This window comes from Manis javanica, chromosome 15 (assembly GCF_040802235.1).
Source record: "Manis javanica isolate MJ-LG chromosome 15, MJ_LKY, whole genome shotgun sequence".
NCBI lineage: Eukaryota > Metazoa > Chordata > Mammalia > Pholidota > Manidae > Manis > Manis javanica.
This window is the reverse complement of record NC_133170.1, coordinates 54,642,914-54,662,046: the sequence shown is the minus strand read 5'-3', so window position 1 is coordinate 54,662,046 and position 19,133 is coordinate 54,642,914. Positions and strand designations below refer to the sequence as shown.

The following is a 19,133-nucleotide window of genomic DNA, read 5'->3' as shown; positions in this document are numbered from 1 at the left end:
ACAACACAGTATCACCAGTGTTTTATTCTAAGGAAATAATTTAACTAATACACAAGGTTATTTAAAGAACATTTTTCATAACAGCAGAAGTTTGAAACACCCTAGTGTGCATGAGTAGGGGATTGATTAAGTCAGGGTGCACATACACAGTGCAATACTCTTACAATCATGATGTAGCTCTTAAGGAAAATGTACACTTAGACCACAGGTACATTATATATACTGTGTCAGTGATACTTTATACCATGTATCCATCAACAAAGCAAGTTAGAAATCATTATATATAATATGAACCTGTTTTTTGAGATGCATTTTTTTTTACTTTCTACATTGTACCTTTGTGTATGTGAATCTTTAAAAACGAGCATTTATTTTAATAAAACTAATCATCAAAACAACATAGTTTCCATTATGGAAGAATATTAATGTAATGTATATGTAGCTGTATATAGTTACTTGATTTCTCTGAATGTAACCCTCAGGGTAAACCTAATGGGGCTGCTTGTGCATAGCATGGTGGACTGTCCATACTCTAATTGTGGGGTCTCCTTCTTCTCAGGGGACAGTAATGCTGTGTATCCATTCTGGCTAAAGTTCAGGTGGTAGGCTATATTGGCAAGAATGTTAGACTTGCAGTTTTAAGACCTCAGTTCTGGTTCAGTATTGGATCCTCCTCCTTTTTCAGTTCCAGTTTGTTCCTCAATAAATTTAGGCTCCATTCACCAAAAAAGTAAACATTTATTGAGTGTCCCTGTGTGCAAGCCCTGTGGCTATGTGTTGGGGCCCAAATTCTTGCCCTTCTTCCCTCAGAATGGGGAAAGGAGAATCAATTCCTAAATGAACAAAAATATAGCAGGAAATAAAATTCCAAGCTGTACTTCAGTGGTTTCATTAAGTAGGAGAAATGAGAGCTGGATCCATTATGAAGCAAGTGGTATAATGAAGTGGATAAGAACTGAGTTCAAATCCATTGCTCCACCAAGATTTGGGGCTGTTGCCTCACATCTTCAGTTTTTCTCCATCTGGAAAATAGGAGTAAGGATCATATATACCTCTTGCGGTTGTGTAAAGAGTAAATGAACTATGTGTGAAACATGTGGAACAGTGCTTAACATATAGTACCTGCTCAACTAATATTAACTTTATTGTTATTACCTGGGGTAGAGAACACATCAGACCAGATGCTTCTAACACAGATGGTTTTATGTCATCTGGCCAAGTAGGTCAGTGTCTACCTACTCTTTTGCTGGTCCACGAACATCCTCCCAAGGTTTTATGTGCCATTGGCAAAAGTGATATTCCCAGCTGGAGGAGGGGGACCAGGACTAGGGGAAACTCCAGGCAGCTCTCTATGTCCATGTGGAGGAGAAGATGTGGTCATCAGCTCTGCATGAGGGCTATTATTTCTGCCCATTATTCTAAGAGGTGTGATGTGTCTATCTTATTGCTCCAATCATGCATGGCATCTATTGTCTTCCCAAAGACTTCGCAGGGTCCAAACTAGCTCTTAGTTTTCCAGTCATTCTATGTATATTTGTATTTTTCTTAAGCAATCCTGGTAAATTAATAAGCCCTTATATCAGGCATATATGTTTGCTAATATTTTTATCATGTATTCCACATATTTTTACAGTTTATTAGGTCTTTTGTTCTCAAATTTTTTCTAACATGAAGACATTTTCCTGTCCAAAGAGAATTCTGCAGGTGTCTGTTCCCTACTCACTATACCAGGGTGGGTCAAAGAAAGCTTTCTGGAGGAAGAGACTTTAAATTCCAAACTCCAAGGGTGAGAAGCACAAACCATAGAAGAGCAGGGAAGAATGCTGCCAGCAGAGGGAACAGCATATGCTTTATTTCTCTCTCATGGTATTGACTCTTGTTTCAGCATATCTGCCCCACTTAACTCTTGCTTACTGACTTACCTCCTCGGCTATCTCTGACCCCACACAGTGGGCTTGCTTTTGGCCCATCCTGGTTGTTATGGTCTGAATATTTATTTCTCCTCCAAATTCATACGTTGAAATCCTTCTGCCCAGTGTGATGGTATCAGGAGGTGGGGCCTTTGTGAGTTGCTTCGGTCAAGAGGGTGGAGCCCTCATGAATGGGATTAGTGCCCTTATAAATGAGACCCCACAGAGTTTCCTAGCCCCTTCCACCAGGTGATGATATTAGGAGAATTCTGGGACCTGGAAAAGAGCTCTCAGCAGAACCCAATCATGTTGACACCCTGATCTTAGACTTCAAGAAGTTAAGATAATATGAAATAAAATGATGACACTTCTTGCCTTTCAGCAGGAACTTAGGGTGGCAGTCTTCCACAAAAACAGGTTTTGTTTTGGCACCTAATGACTGATATTTATAGTTCTGTATGTACATGCCTTCTCAGTCTCTATGTCAACAAAAGATTTCATGGACAGCCAATTTACTGATCAGTGTATCAGGTGGCTTAGAAGCAAAGTGATCCCTCAGTACAAAATGATTCCTAAAATGTCAGGGGCTTACAAACAAATATTCAGTACTGTTGACATGGCCAGTGCTAACTGGCTTTGGCTCTGCTGTAGCTGTGCTTCATGTCTTCTCCCTCCAGGACCCGACCTGACAGAGGGTCTTTTTCTGGGACATGCCGCTTGCCTGGTACAAGGGAAAGAAAGACATGGTGGAACTATGTGATGGCTCTTAAAGCTTGTTTGGCATACGTTACATCTGTTCCCCTGACTGGCCGCGGCAATTCCATGGTCAAGCTGGAGGTCAGTGTGCTTGGGGGACACTCCTCCCATTGGCAGAGGTGGTAAATATTTTGAGTAAATAAACATTCTCACATTGTTCATCACAGCTGATAGTATCATTAACCCCATTTTGAAGGTGAGAAAACTAAAGCTAAGAGGTAACTCTATCAAGGTCACAGATTTGAACCCAGCTCTGTCTGGCTTCGAAGTTAGTCCTTTCTACCATGCAATCTCCTTGGGGGAAATTTTCTTTTTTTTATTCTGTGTAGGCACCTGGAATTGTAATTTATTCAGGGGCAGGACCACTTCTTATCAGCCCCAGAAGCTTCTCCATGAAAAGGTAGAGCTAAACTACTTTTGAAAAGCTTCCTGGAGGGGTATTAAGCTAGAAAGGGGTCAGGCTTGGGGAAGTGTCCCCATGAGAGCTGACTATTCCATTTAGTCATATTTTACTTGTTCAATTATTTATCTGCTTTATGGGTTTGTATATCCTTGGCCAGGGCTTACCTATCAATTCATCACCTTTTGTTTTCTTGTGTTTGTGGAATGTCTGAGTTCCTCAAAGCTATTTTTCTAGGTAATTTTGGAAAATTCCAGATTGCATTGGATATTTATATTCACATAAATTATTAGCGGGGTGGAGACAGCACAACCCATCTACTTTTGCTTAAGAGCAACAATTTTAGATTTAGAAACCTAGTTACAGCACAGTGAATCTTGGGATGGGGGAAAGAGAATTAAGAGCCAACACCGAATACTTCACAGCTGATCGCCTTTGCCTTCAGGGCCCTGTTACCCCGTTTTAGGGCCTCTGGTCCCCAGGTGCTTGGTGCTGCATCATAGCAGGGCCTAGGTTTTGACTTGCCAGGTTTCTGGGTGTCCACTGTGGTGCGGATGAGGGTGAGGCCAGGAAGGCAGGCAGGGCGCTCCCTTTAAGGAGGCATTTGCAGGAACCTAAGCGTTCTCTTGCCTTTCCGCAGTCCCAGCAGGGAGAAAACGCCCCAGGGGAGGTTACCTGTGACAATCACTCGCCGCCAGTACGGGACGCGCCGGGAAGTTAGAGGGCCTTCCTGCCCTGCTACTTTGCGCTGCCAGCGGGGCTCATTTCCAGGTTACGGTGTACTTAGTCTGGCCGAGGCATGCTCGGAAGGCAGGGAGGGAGCGCGCGCGCGTCTGCGCTAGGCCGGGAGGGCCCATATCCGGGCGGACGGGGTGGGTGGGGCCGCTGGGTGGGGCCGCCCCTCCCTCCTCGTCCCAGGCGGGTGGGGTGGGGTGGGAAGGGCGCTCAGCGAGTCCCTTCGCCCCTTCCCATCCGAGAGGGGGCGACGGAAGCACCGCGAGGGGTGCAGGGCGTGCCCACCCTGCGGCCCGGCGCCCGGAGTGCCCCGGCCCCGGCTGGCGGCCCGGCAGGACCGACGCGAACGGGAGGGCTCGCGGAGCCGGCCGCCCGCTCCCAACTTGCCGGGGCATCTGGTGCGGAGGGAGGGGCGGGCCAGGGCCGCGGCGGAGGAGGGGCGGCCGCAGCTGCATCCAGCCCCGCTGGCTGCCTTCCCGGCCCTCCTAGCCGCCGCCGCCTCTTCTCCTGTATGAGTCAGGCATTTCCCGGGGATTCGGAGCAGCCACGCGCGGCCCGGGCGCCCGGAGCCCCAGCCGCCGCCAGGAGCGCCAGCGCCTCCCGGTTGTGCACGGACCATGGAGAGGGCGGCCCCGGGCGCGGACGGCGCAGGCAGCGACAGCGGCAGCCGCAGCAGCAGCCGCGCCACCTCGGCGGGCTCCTCGCCCTCCTGCTCCCTGGCGGGCCGCGGCGTCTCCGGCCGGGCGGCCGCAGCCGGGCCGGGCGGCGGGGGCAGCCGCAGCAGTCCGGGTTCGGTGGCCGCCAGTCCGTCCGGGGGAGGCGGCCGCAGGCGGGAGCCGGCGCTCGAGGGCGTGCTCAGCAAATACACCAACCTCCTTCAGGGCTGGCAGAACAGGTAACCCGCCGCCCGGGGTCTGCGTGCGCCGGGGGGCACCGGCCGGGGGCTGCGCTCCGCCCGCGCCCCTGCCGCACCTCACAACAGGCGGGTGCCCAGTGAGCCCACCCCGGCCGGCCCGCGGCGGGGGGCGGCGGCGTGAGCCCCGGTGTTCCTCTGGGCGGGCGCCTGCGGGGGCTGGACTGGCCCTGCCGCTGGTGGTTTCCCGCACCCTGAGAGGCCGAGAAAGGCTGGCGAGGCGCGCTCGGTACCTGGATGAAAAGCGCTAATGCATCTGGTCCCATCACAGCAGTTCTCTTCATAACAGTTCATTTGAAATTTCGGTGTTTAAAAACAGCACCATCACCACCACCACCACCACCACCAAAAACCTGCTGCTCCTCTCCGGCGCCGATCGGCGCGGTGCTACCCCCTGGTCAGTCGGGGGCTGGAACCTCTATAATCTCAGCAACGGAAGTTTAGTGTATTTATTTTTTAAACACCCTCTTTGAAATGGGCAGTTTGCTACTTACATTATTATTATTTCTCCCCCTTAGGAGCCTTATGAAGTTCCCTCCTCGCTCTGAGTTGGGAACCCTAGTAGTGGACACGTGGGAGTCTGGGGATGTTCACGGAAAGGGGCTCCCAAGCGCACCCGGGGGAGGGGACGATGAGAGGGAAGAGGAGCAGATGGAATACTGCTGTTGGCGTTTTTTCCCACTGTATTTCAAAAGCAGTCCAGAGGGAAACAAATGTCCATGCGAGGAGAATGGTGCTTTTTGGAGAGGATGTTGATAAGATCTTTTGTCCTGCCCTTAGGGGCCTTTGTATTTTAGGATTTGGGGCTCTTAAGGATGCTTGTGATATTTGAATCACACCCATGAGCTCTAGCTTAGTTTATCTCTTCTGGTTACATGGGAATACTTGGTCTCTCCCTATAGATGCTGTGGAAATACCCAGATTGCCTCCAGCTAAAACTATCTGGCAGTTATTTACGTGAAACTCAACAGGGAGGAAGATGACTTCCTAAGAATGGAAACTTAGTTGTTTCTATGTTGATACTTACTATACACAGAATTTACCGAGGCACCTGGGTTTCCTTGGAGATCTGCTGCTCTGTTAGTGGAAGTTGTACTTTAACTTTTGAATCCTTTCATTTCTCAAAATAGCCTCAGTGTCAGCTCTAGCCTCTCTGCTTTGCTCTATAATTCTTGAAAGCTGAAAATGAGGAGGAGTGCCTAGGAGGAGAGATGAGATGAGATGAGATGAGATGCCATGCCTAAATCTGATTTCAGTTCTTGATGGCTGTCTTATTAATGGCACCTCAGGGTGCCTTGTTGGTGAGTTCATTGGGTTTGTGCAGTAGGAGCTGTGAATGCTTTTTTTCCCATGTAGATTATGAGGCCAGCAAACCTTCTATCTTGGGGACAGTATTTCACCTGTAGAGAGTATTAAAGGATTTGTTCTTTGGAGTGGATTTAGGAGGAATTGGAGTAACTCATTGCTTTCCTATAATTTTAAATCCTCTGGGGTATTTAGGTTAGGCCAGGTTGAGAAGAGGCAACATTAATAATAGCAATAATAATATCTATGTGATTGCAGGCCACGTGGGGTGAAATGTACTGTGTACCCTGCAGAGGTCTCATCTTAATGATTGAGTTTCTTTGCTGTGGTTTCTAGCTGCCTTCCAATGTCTGTTCCTTAACAGCAGACTCATTGTTTTCTAAGTTCACCACTGATTCCAGAAGCACCATCTCTTTCTAATGACCAGTGTCTCGGTGTTGGGGTTTATGTTTCCTGCATCCATGTTCTCTGAACTGTGGTGGCGGGTCCATGAGTGATGTGGAGATGTACAGTGGCTCTACGATTGCACACCTCTCCCTTCTCAAGGGGTCTCTTAGGGAGATCTGGATCTGTTCAAAGGAATAGAGAAGGGGATAAAGATAGAAACCTTGAACATATGTTTATTTGTTTATTAATTTATTTAGAGACTATTTTCTTGGAGACCTACTGTGTGCCAGTTACTGTTGTAGGAGCTGGAGTTACTCCAGTTTATATGAAACATGGGCATCTTCACGTGAAGGGGTGGAAGGGATGGAATTACAAAGCAGAAGAGCCCATCCATTCCTAGTTCAGGGGATGTTTTGGGGGCAAATCTGGTCCATAAAATCCGTGGTCATTTTCTAAATGCTGTGGTGACCCTCGTACTCCATTAACGTGAGTATCACAGAGTTCTGACTGACTCAAGTTACCTACCTTTTGGGGCCTCATGGCCTGTTCCTGGGGCAGTTGTTTTCATATTGCCTGCAGTGGCTGACATCTCCAGCCACAAAGTTCCTGGTGAATGTTCCCAGGCTGCCCACCTGGTTCACCAGCTCTCAGGACTGAACACCAGTCACCCACTGACAGATCTTACTCTGGTTTCCTCTTGCAAGTCCTCAAGTTGCTGTACAGCTTTGCTTTAACATTCAGTATCATGTTCTGTTTTGATTTATTTGTAACCTCTCAGCCTCATCACCATGCCCTTAGGAAGGCAGTTTGGGCCAGAACACAAAATAAATGACATACAGAAAGGACACAGGAGAGAAAAAATGCACATTGTGGGACACGCTCAACTAGGTACACCTGCCCCACACTCACTGGCTGGGAGAGTGTGAAATAATCGGAGCGTGGGGAAAATATGCATTAAGGAGTTTCTATAATACGTTATAGTTGTTTGAATAAAGTATTACAGATGTAATAGCTTGGTATAAATCTATAGGATGGCAATAAAGTAAATCCATCTAAACAAATGAACAAAAAAAATTCAGAAAGTGGCAAGTGCTATGAAGATTAAAAATATTTTAAAAAATCATGTAGTGAAGGTAGGTGTTTGTGGGAACAGTTTTGTGTGCGTGCGGTGGCTATTGCTGTTCATGCTTTAATCCGGAGCACTTTTTTCCTCTGATTTTTGGGTTTTCATATAGAGCTAACTGGGAGGAGTGGGAACCCCAACAGTTTGGAGAATCAGGCCAGTGCCAGATCACACAGCACCTTGTACGCCAGGGGAAGAATTTAAATCGTCTGATTGACCAGAGGGAATTTAGGCAGGGAGGGGACGTGGTCTGATTTGTGCTTTAATAAGTTCCCTCTGGCTACCGTGCAGTTTTTAAGTGGTCAGGTCAGGAAGCAGAGACCAGATTTAGAGTGGGGAGGATAGAAGTCGTGGTTGGATTGGATGTGGAAGTGAAAGAAAGAGAGGGGTCGAGGAGAGCTCTAGAGTCTGCAGGCCTGGGAGGCTGGGAGGTTGAGTGTCTTTTATGGAGAGACCATTGCCGGGGTGGAACGGGTTTGTGGGTAAGATGGGGGACAACCGGGAGTTCCATTTGGAGCATGTACAGATTGAGATGTCTGCATCTAGTAAGAAACTGGCTGTGTGAACTCTCATTTGCCCTAAAGCTGATCCGTATAGTCTCACACCAAAATGGAACCACTTTGGGTTTGCTCATAATATATGTCAAGTGTGTGAGAAAATAATTTCTCATTCTATCTGGGAAGTGGTTTTAAGTATTTGAGGGTCTTCATTGCCGTTCAGTTTTTGTTGTTTGGAAAAAAGAAGATACTACAAACATGGTATGAGTCCACAGTTCTTGTTTTGGTGATTGGTGGGGTTGTAAGAACCCAGTAAAACACTGAATGGCAAATTTTGAAGGATAAGGACAAGTGTGGGCAAAACAACACCATGGGCCACCAGGGGACTTTGCTTGGAAGGTAATAGTAGTAGGGACTCTGAGTCAAATCCCAGCATCAACATTTAGCACGCGTGCCATGTTGGGCCGGTACCTTACTTGCTCTGGGCTTCCATTGTCTCATCTGTTTAATGGTGAACAGCATGTCACCCATCTCGTTAGCTCCATGTGCGGATGAAGTGAGGATCCTGGTGTGTAAGGAACCGAGGATAGTGCATACAGCATCTGCAGAAGTGGAAACTATTACTGGAGCTTCAGTTTGTCCCTTCTTAAGTGGATCTTTTCTGGTCCATAAAAATCCGTGGTCATTCTCTAAATGCTGTGGTGACCCTCGTACTCCTTTAACATGAGTATCACAGAGTTCTTTGGAGAGGAGATGAGGACTTTGTTTTGAAGGGGCTGTTTTAAAACTTGGGACCAAACATTTTCATCTCTGGAAAATGAGACTCCTTTTCTTCAGCCTCTTAATTCCTATTTCCCTCCCCTGCCTTATTTTTTTCATAACACCACCACATGTATGTACTCTTTTTTTGTCAGCTTGAGATGTAAACATCCTGAGGACAGAGGATAATTTTGTCTGCCTTATTCACTTCTGTATCCCCAGTTTCTAGAACAAAGCCTGATATATAATAAGCGTTCAGTAAATACTGCAGAATAAATAAGAAAATCCGTCAATGACAGAGAAGAAATCAAACCAGAGTTTAGTTCTGTTTTGGCCTGTGTTAGCTGTTATTATAATTCTTGGTTCTCTACCTGCCCATGGCCCTGCCCTTGAGTTACTGTGTTTATCAGTTGCCTGCTCTCTCTAACCATCAGTCTTTGTACTTTGGGTCAGGAAGTCTGACTTTTCTTTGTGACATGCTCACCCTGACTTGAGGCCTGCCACAGCCCACCCAGTGTGGGCTTTGAGTGACTAAATATCCAGGCCTTGCTTTTGACTTGATCTGTATTAGCACTTTGAGAATGCAGTGTTTAGGCCCTAGCAATGATTTCCCAGGAAATTGGGGCCAATTGGCCTGTTTAGAATAAAGTCAGTGGGGGAATATATTAACTTAAAATCACACTGAATTAAAATGGATGCTTTTTTAGTATCCCAATACTTTTAGAGGTAATGGGTGATACCAGGGCTGAAAATGACTGCTTTGGGTTTTAGGTTCTTGCCTACCTGTACTTAGGAAGTAGTCACATATATTGTTGTCAGGATTGCCAGGGTGTTCTGAGCTTGCACACTCAAATCCTTTAAAGACACTGTGCTTCGTTCACAGTAAGAATAAATGGGTGGTTGCCTAGGTTATGAAATTAGCTTAATCTGACAGTCATTTATGGTTCACAGTATTTACTGAGCACCTGCTTTTGTTAACTATTCCGTGTGGGACCTGCTTTCCCCCCTTTCTAAAAGTGTATATGTACAGGCAGAGATACTGTGGGTTTGGGTCCAGACCACCACAATAAAGCAAATATTGGAATATAGTGAGTCAGATTAATTTTTTTGTTTCCCAGTGCATATAAAAGTTAGGTTTACACCATACTGTAGTCTATTAAGTGTGCAATAGCATGTCTGAAAAAAAGTACATTTTTTGATTAAATATACTTTATTATTAAAAATTGCTAACTATCATCTGAGCTTTCAGCAAATCACAGTCTTTTTGCTGGTGGAAGGTCTTGCCTTGATACTGATGGCTGCCGACTGATCAGGGTAGTGGTCCCTGAAGGCTGGGGTGGCTGTGGTAATTTCTTAAAATAAGACATGAATGAAGTTTGCTGCATTGATTGACTTTTCCTTTTGCAGATGGTTTTTCTGTAGCATGTGATGCTGTTGGATAGCATTTTACCCACAGTAGAACTTACAAAATTGGAAGCAGTCCTCCCTTACCCCACTGCTGCTTTATCAATAAAGTTTATGTAATATTCTGAATCCTTTGTCATTTTAACAGTCTTCAAAGCATCTTCACCAGGAGTAGACTCCATCTCAAGAAACCACTTTCCTTGTTCATCCATAAGACGCAACTTCTCATCTGTTCAGGTTTCATCATGAGATGGCAGCATTTCAATCACATCTTCAGGCTCTATTTCTAATTCTAGTTCTCTTGCCCTTTTTTTTTTTTTTACCACATTTGCATTTACTTCCTCCACAGAAGGCTTGAAGCCCTCAAAGTCATTCCTAAAGGTTGGAATCAACTTCTTTCAAACTTGTTAATGTTGATATTTTGACTTCTTCCCATGAAATCATGGATGTTCTTAATGGCATTTCTAATGGTGAATCTGTTTCAGAAGGTTTTCAATTTACTTTCTCAAATCCATCTGCGGAATCACTATCTATGATCTATGATGAGCTATAGCCTTATGAAATGAGTTTTGTTGTTAAATGAGACTTGAAAGTCAAAATGGAACCCCTGATCTGTGGACTGTAGAAGAGATGTTCTGTTAGCAGGTAGAAGAACAACATTCATCTTGTACATTTCCATCAGAGCCCTTGGGTGACCAGTTGTCAATGAGCAGTGGTGTTTTGAAAGGAATCTTTTTTTTCTGAGCAGTAGGTCTCAACAGTGGACTTAAAGTATTCAGTAAACCATGTTGTAAACAGATGTGCTGTCATCCAGGCTTTGTTCTGCTTATAGAGCACAGGTAGAGTAGATTTAGAATAATTCTTGAGGGCCCTTGGAGTTATGATATTGTCAATGAATATTGGCTTCAACTTAAAGTCACTAGTAGTATTAGATTAGCCTCTAACAAGAGAGTCAGCTTGTCCTTTGAAGCTGTGAAGCCAGGCAGCTGGCTTCTCTCCAGCTATGAAAGTCCTAGATGGCTCCCAATGTAAGGCTGTTTCATTTCATTGAAAATCTATTGTTCAGTGTAGCCACCCTCATTAATGATCTGAGCTAGATCTCCTGGAGAACTTGCTGCAGCTTCGCCATCAGCACCTGCCACTCCCCTTGCACTTGTGTATTACGGAGATGGCTTCTTTCCTTTAACTTCTTGAACCAACCTCTCCTGGCTTCACACTTTTTCTTCTGCAACTTCCTCCCCTCTCTCAGCCTTCACAGAATTGAAGAGAGTTGGGGCCTTGCTCTGGATTAGGCTTTGGCTTTAATGGATGTTTGTGGCTGGTTTGATCTATCCATAGAGAAGATCCATAAAACTTTCTCCATATCAGCAATAAGGCTGTTTAACTTTATTATCATTTGTGTGTTCACTGGAATAACACTTCTAGTTTCTTTCAAGAACTCTCCTGTGCATACACAGCTTGGCTAACTGGTGCAAGAGGCCTAGCTGTCTGTCTGTCAGCTTTCAGCATGCCTGCCTCGCTCGGCTTCATCATGTCCAGCTGTTGATTTGAAGCGAGAGACGTGTGACTTCCTTTTGCTTGAACACTTAGGGGCCATTGTAGGATTACTGATGGGCCTAATTTCATTACTGTTGTTTCTTAGGGAATAGGAAAGGCCGAGGAGAGATGGGGGAATGGCTGGTTGATGAAGCAGTCAGGACACGCATTTATTCAGTTTGCAGTCTTATATAGGATGTGTTTCCTGCTGCCCCCAAAACAATTATAGTAGCATAATAGATATAATAATAGCAAAAAAGTCTGAAATATTGTGAGAATTACCAGAATTGACGCAAAGACATGAAGTGAGCAAATGCTGTTGGAAAAATGGCAACAGTAGACTTACTTGCTGCAGGGTTGCACAAACCTTTAATTTAGAAAACGCAGCATGGGTGAATCATGGTAACGTTAGGGCCACCAAGTGAGGTGTGCCTGCATAGTGTTTGCAGACATCTAGCTTCTGTGGTAACTGCCAGAGTTTTCCAGAATGGTTGTATCTATTCATACCCTCAACCCACAGGGTCTGAGAGTTGTGGGTACTCCACATCCTTAGCCACATTTGATACCGTCTGTTTTCATGTTAGCCAGTCTGGTGACTGTGTGGCAGTATCACATTGTAGCTCTAATTTGCCTTTCCCTGATGACTAATGAGGTTTGGCATCTTTCCATGTGTCTGTTGGCCATTTGGATGTCATGGTTTGTGAGGTGCTTTTTAAGTCCTTTGCCCATTTATGTATTGCCCTGTCTGCCTTTGCCTTACTGACTTGTAAAAGTTCTTTCTATATCCTGGGTATGAGTTCATTGATGGATATGTGTATACATGCACATGGGCAGTACATACATAGAGGAAGCAGGTATCCTCTTTCATTTTGTGGTGTGTCGAACCACAAGCTTCTAGTCCTTGTTAGTGTCCTTTGGCTGCTATAACGAGTGACCACAAACTTGGTAGTTTAAAACAATAGAAATTAATTTTCTCATGGTTCTGGAAGCCAGAAATCGGAAATCAGTTTCAGGGGTGGAAAGCAAGTTGTCTGGCAGTGCCAGACTCCCACCGGCTATTCTAAGGCAACGCGAGTTTCCTGCTGCTTCCCGTTTCCGGTAGAGCTGCCGCAGTCCTTGGCTCATAGCCACATCACTCCGTTTTCTGCCTCCCTCTTCACGTTGCCTTCTCTGTGTGTCCCATCTCCCTCTGCCTCCTCCTCAGGACTCCTGTCACCGCACTAGGACTGTCCGTCCTTCCCTGGCTGCCATGGCGACAGCCGCTCCTGTCAGGGAAGGGTGCCGTTTACCATCTGAATGCAAGTGGGCTTGTTAGGAAGGGTTGGTGGATTCGTTCATCTGTCTAGGAGACAGACCCCTTGGGCAAATGTAAAGTAGGTAATACTGTGAGGGACATTGTTTCCAATGCCGGGGAGTAAACCTAATTTCCTTTAATGGGCAAATCAGACTTTCTTTGGGGTTTCTTTAAATACTATTGAGCAATCAGTTTGGAAGAGTACCTGTAATAATCTGTGTTTGCCATCTTGTTACCGGAATGACTCATTAGCCTGAGGACTTCTTAAAAAAGGTATAATTAACATACAGTAAAATGCACAGGTCTTAAGACATTTTGCTTGATAAGCTTTGACAGTTGTTTACACCATGTAACCACTTGCTTGGAAAGGTACAGAACATTCCACCCCCACCCCAGGAAGTTCCTTTGTGTTTCTTTCCAGCCATTCCTCCTTCCCCTGTAACCTGTTTCTGATTTTTATCACCATGAATTAGTTTTGTCCCTTCTGGGGTTTCATACAGATGGAACCATGTACGATGTCCTTTCTGGAGTCTGGTTTATTTAGCTCAGCAGTGTTCTCAGATTTGTTCATGTGGCTGCACCTTTATTATTTGTTGCTTTCTGTTGACTAGTCTGACAGTCCGTGGCTGTGCCTGTTTGTTTAGCCATTCACCTGTACGTGGACATTTGGGTTGTTTCCCGTTTGGGGCTATTGCAATTAGAGCCGCTGTTTGTAGATCTTCGTGTGCACATATGCTGTCATTTTTCGGGGGTAAACACCTAGGATTGGAATGGCTGGGCCATAGCACTGGTGCATGTAGAAATGCCCAGTGTCTTCCAGAGTGGCTGACCCAGTTCACACTCTAACCAGCCGCGTCTGAGCAGATAGGTTGCACGCCGTTCCAGCCAACTTCTCTGCTGCTCCCTGGAGCTTTTGGAAAGCAGGGAGAGTCTCTTCCTCATGTGAGTCACGTTGCTTCTGAGAGGGGCAGCCTTTTGGAGCGCTGACTGGGAGGCCCCTTAGAACTTGTTGCCATTTCTCCATTTCTGCTTTGCCTTCTTGCTTTGCTGTGTGATCCTGGGCAAGTCACGTGACTTTCTGGGCCCTGGTTTGTCCATCTGTAAAATGATACTAGCCTTATAGTGTTGCCAGGCTTCTACAGGCACCAGACCTAGCACAGTGCTTGGCACACAGTAGGTCCTCAGCAGAACTTTGTCAACTGGGAGTGTTGTGTTTTAGACAGACCAGAGGATAACTTTGAGGAACCTGGGGGAGTTGGTGGTCATTTCAGACCCAGCCTTTGCGTATATGCAGGTACCTCTCAGCCCTTCCTCCCTCTGCACCAGGGACCTAGGTGACAAGTTATTTGGTTTGCACAGTGGAAGACTGTCTCCATTTGCTGCGTAGCCTGTCAAGTGGACAGTTTTCTGAGAACTCTGGGAACAAGGAAGAGATGCTGACCCTTTGTTCCGAAAGGGGATTGAAATGATTGTGCCGGAAATGTGGGAGGCCTTTTACAGGTCTGCCTGGCACCTGACTGACACGATTTGGGGTCAGGCCAAGACAGAATTAAAAAGAAAACCATCCAGAATCTGATTTTGATAAGCCAGACTAGATCGAATATGGTCACAGCCCAGAAAGTTCTGTATTTGTGCCTCATGCAATATCCACAATGATGATAAAATTAGGAAACATGACCCTACAGCCTTGTGGCAAGCCGATTCTTTGAAGGTTTAAGAAGGCATTTGGCCATGAATAACTTTTTCATGTTGTGCTGTAGTTTTCAAAAGATTTTTTTTTTTCTTTGTATGGTGTGGTCCCTTTCTACAAATGTTTTTTTTTAAAATGAAAGTGTATCAGTTGAAAGGTGACAAACATGAATTTTTTAACAACTGTTTTCCAGGATGTCATGTTGACCTGCAACACCAGTCATGTGTCCAGAAAGCTAGGCAAGGAAGCCTGTGTGAGGCCCAGAACCGCCTGAAAGTGGGGGATTCAGACTGTCGCTAAATGCGGGGGGACTTGAGGGCTCCGCTTGAGCCCCTTGTTCAGGGGGTTTGATGGCAGATACAAATGAGCCCGCCTCATCTCTGCAGGCCACCCAGAACTGGTGGAGGGGTGGGCTGCTAACCATTCCAGGACAGCCGCCGAGGTGGTTTTCCTGGGCCTTCAGTTGTGAAGTAGGAAGCTGGCCAAGGCCTGAGTGAGCTGGCTGCAGCAGCCCCAGGCGCTTCTCTTCGGCTCACCCTGGGCTTGGGGGCATGTTCGTACCCCACTTGTTTGTTGAGTGCCTTTTGTGTGTTTGCCAAAAGCCATGTGAGATGCGGGAAACACAGAAGAATAGTAGCCCAGGCACTGGCTTAAGGAGCTGAAAGCCTGAGTGTTTCCTGTAACAGCCAGATCCTGACTACTTGGAGCTGCGCGGCCTCTCTGGTCTCCACGGGGACTGTACAGCTTCCACTGCCAGCAAGTGGGTATGTCTGTGTTCCAAAAAAATTTATTTACAGAACTAGGTGGTGGACTGGACTTAGCCTGAGGGATGTTGTGTGACTATCCCGGGTCTCAGATGACACTTGGACAACTTAATCACATAGTGGAGGCAGGCCTAGTGTGGTGGCTAAGGGTACAGATCTGTGGTCCCAAAAGCTTGGGCTTGAATCCTGGCTCTGCTGTTACCATTTTTGTGACTTTGAACAAGCTGCTGTAAGTCCAGGGAAAGGAAATCCCAGGGCAAAATATCTCTAAAAATTGAAACCAGTCAAAGGGAGAAATAAAGTTTAAAACTCGTTTATTGCTCGCAAACTGCAGTCCGGGCCATCTCTTTCTCCTGCTCCAGCAGAAGCAAAACTGGCCCTCCCCTTCACCTCTCAGGTGCAGATAAGCCTTCCTTTGCCCAGGTACAAAATTCTTTGTTATAATTTTTATTAGCCTGGCTAATGTATCTCTTTCTTTTTATGAGGAGCCTATACTTCATAGCTTGGCCCAAAGTACATTGTAACGTCCTTATTGTCACTAAGTTAATCCAGAGTTCCCTGGAACTGAAATTTTTCTGTCAAATGTCAGTTTTCGTGATTTCTTCCCATTGATATGAAGATGAACTTTGCTCCACCCCTGAGAAATAATGCAAATGCACTAAAGCCATACTTCTTTCCACCTCTGAACATCTATTGATATGCAGATGTGCTAAAGCCAGGTGAGATATTCTGGAAGTATTACAATTTTACCCACACTGCTTACACCTCTCTGTACCTAAGTATCTGTGAAATGGGGATGATAGAGTGTGTCATAGGGTTGTCGGGATCAACTTAGAAGCTGGGTATAAAGGGCTTAGGATGGGGACTGGCACTTAGAAAGCACCCAGTAGAGACAAGCTGCCATTGAGACATGGGGTGGCGAGTGCTGCTAGAAGGGAAGTGCCTGGATGTCAGTTCCAGCCTCCTGTGGCTAAGGGGAGAAGGGGCAGGTGTGGGAGGACCTTGCATGTGCACCCGTGGAGTTCCTCATTGGACAGGAGCTTGGTGAGGGCTTCCCTGGTAGAAGCTCTGAGTACAAAGGTTTGGAGGCCCAAAGGAGGAGACAGGTTTGGTATGGCTGGAATGCAGGTTGTATGAGGGGTGTGGCCAGAGCCCAGGCTGCAAAAGGCTACCTCACTGAGGACCTCTTAGGCTGCTGAGACCACAGATCATAGGATGTCAGTGTTACCAGAAGGGGAAGGAGTGCATCTGTGGTTCCAGGAAGCATCAGACACTTTATATATATTACTGTTTTAATCCTTAAAATGAGATGCGGGTGTGTTGCACGTCCATCCATTCTCTCCTTCTGTAGTTGTGAAATCCCATTTTTTGAGCTAGATGCATTGCATAATTGTCTTGGATAAAACTGTATTCACATCCTTCATCACTCTTGTAGCTATGGCCATATGATTATATTCTTGGTAGAAGAAGAGTTTGTCACAAAGTACTTTCCTGGTATCTTCTTTGTACCCATTGTTCTTTTTCCTTTCTCTTGGAATATAGACATACGACTATGTCTATATGCTATCCCTCACATCCCTCAGGCTAAGTCCAGTCCACCACCTAGTTCTGTAAATAAATTTTTTTGGAACACAGACATACCCACTTGCTGGCAGTGGAAGCTGTACAGTCCCCGTGGAGACCAGAGAGGCCGTGCAGCTCCAAGTATTCAGGATCTGGCTATTACAGGAAACACTCAGGCTTTCAGCTCCTTAATACTGGAATGCAGACGCGATGCCTAGAGTTCCAGCAGTGGTCTTGAGCCTTGAAGTGACTGCGTTGAAGGCCATCAAGACAAGAAACCTGGCTTTTGAGTACTTTACTTTGTTGAAAAGAGCCACCTCGCAAATCCTGGGCTGCCAACCTCTGGAATTTTCCATAGTGGGGGGAATAAGCCTCTTTTTAAAGGCACCATCATAGCCAGTTCTAACGCTAACTGATACAGGTAGAATCTTTATTTTACAGATGAAGAAACTGAGGCATATGATGACATAAGTGAAATAAGTTGTGGAGACAGGATTTGTCTGACTCGTGTGTTTGGAGAGATCTGGAAGATCTCTACCTGGGTCATTTTATAGATGAGAGGGCTTTACCTCAGGGTAAACCAGCAGCAGCTCATTTCAGTCAAGATGATCCTATCTGATACTTCCCTGACTCTCTCTCTCTGTTTGGCTTTCCCAGAGAAGGGACCCTATGTTTTAATTAGTGATTTTAGTGATCCCTCGCATGGGCAGAATCTCTGTCTGAGTAGTTGACATCTGTGGGAGATTTCCTAATGAAAAGGTATCACTGTTTAAGGCTTTCTCAGTCTTGTCTCTCATTGCCTGTGGGGTTGGTCCTTAGTAATGACTTTTTCTTGCCTGCACTGTCCTTTCTTCATGTGGACTTTGAGGGCTGGCTGAGGACACTCTTTGGCCCTGTGACTATTTGTAAGCACTGACAGATGAATCTTGGTTTACAGTAGGAGGCCTCCCAATTCCTTAAGCTTGGAGTGTGGACTTTGGCTGAAATGGGGTCATATGTTCTGAATGCACTTTGCTATTAAGATTCCTGTGGATTTTAGTTCCACCCTATTACTAATACCTTAAAAAATGGGCCTCCCGACCCCCTTGGCCAACCATGCAGCACAGAACTTTTCTGTGTGCATATTCCAGCTGACTCATTTAGTGGATCAGTAACAAGTTCAACAGGACAAAAGCTAGTTTGTGCCCGTATGTGTTTCTGGAAGAACATTGTTACACATTTCTTATACAGCAGCTCATATTTATGTTGCTCTCTGTACTAGCAAAATTTTTTCTTATAATTTTTATTAGCCTGGCTAATGTATCTCTTTCTTTTTTTGAGGAGCCTATATTTCATAGCTTGGCCCAAAGTACATTGTAACACTCTTACAGTCACTAAGTTAATTTAGAATTCCCCGGAACTGAAATTTTTCTGTGAAATGTTAGTTTTCGTGATTTCTTCACAGTCAGCTGAAACTCAGGAAAACAGTATTAAAAGCCAGAACTCCACAGTTTTTTCTCATGTTGGATAAGACAGGCCATTTTTATGGGGCAGACGAGAAAGATACTTCAGAAAATCTTTGTCTCAAAGAAAGAGGACTGGACTTGTATCCGTGACATCAGTTTAAGTCTGGACCAAGTAGTTTTTTTTTCTTGAACAAAAACAAAGCGTAACCTTACTTGGAAGAGACTAAATTGCAGTTATTCCGGCCATGGAATTGTCTGAATTTCTGTTTATCTAAAGGCTTGCTTCCTTTTCCTTTGCAGCACAGTAGCAGTTACTGGTATTTTTGGTGTTTTTTGTTTTGTTTCCTACTTTATTTTTGCTTTGTTGCTTAGTTTAAAACCGTAAATTCCTTTGTAGCATTATATGCAGAATGTACATTTTGTAATGATGTACCTTCCTTGTGATCTGATATTTTCCTTCCTATAAACGACATTATTATGACAATTGGGGAAGTTGTGTAAGGTCTGTAGATAACAGTACTGTAACCATGCTAATTAGGTGATCTTAATATTGGTACACTGAAGTATTTAGGGGTAAAGGGGTGTTGTGTTGACAGTTTACTCAGGAAAATATATGCATATATATAGAGAAAGAGAAAAATGATAAAGCAAC

At 45.3% G+C, this 19,133-nt stretch overlaps 1 protein-coding gene and 1 long non-coding RNA gene across 5 annotated transcripts in view; one reads left to right on the top strand and one right to left on the bottom strand.

The window, feature by feature from the left end:
- Positions 1-718: 718 nt before the first annotated feature.
- LOC140846399 (uncharacterized) lies at positions 719-3,876 on the bottom strand. The gene is made up of 2 exons (XR_012125435.1): positions 3,742-3,876; positions 719-1,022 (listed from the first exon to the last, which is right to left on the bottom strand). It is a non-coding gene; the product is annotated as an uncharacterized lncRNA (long non-coding RNA).
- OSBPL10 (oxysterol binding protein like 10) overlaps positions 3,748-19,133 on the top strand; it is a 297,293-nt gene continuing 281,907 nt past the window's right edge. For 2 of the 4 annotated variants that reach the window (XM_073222470.1, XM_037008627.2), the window contains exon 1: positions 3,748-4,696. In XM_073222470.1, the coding sequence (XP_073078571.1) occupies positions 3,866-4,696 (831 nt within the window). In that variant the 5' untranslated portion in view covers positions 3,748-3,865. The remainder of the gene's footprint in view (positions 4,697-19,133) is intronic. The other 2 variants (XM_037008629.2, XM_037008628.2) reach the window with 1 other exon arrangement.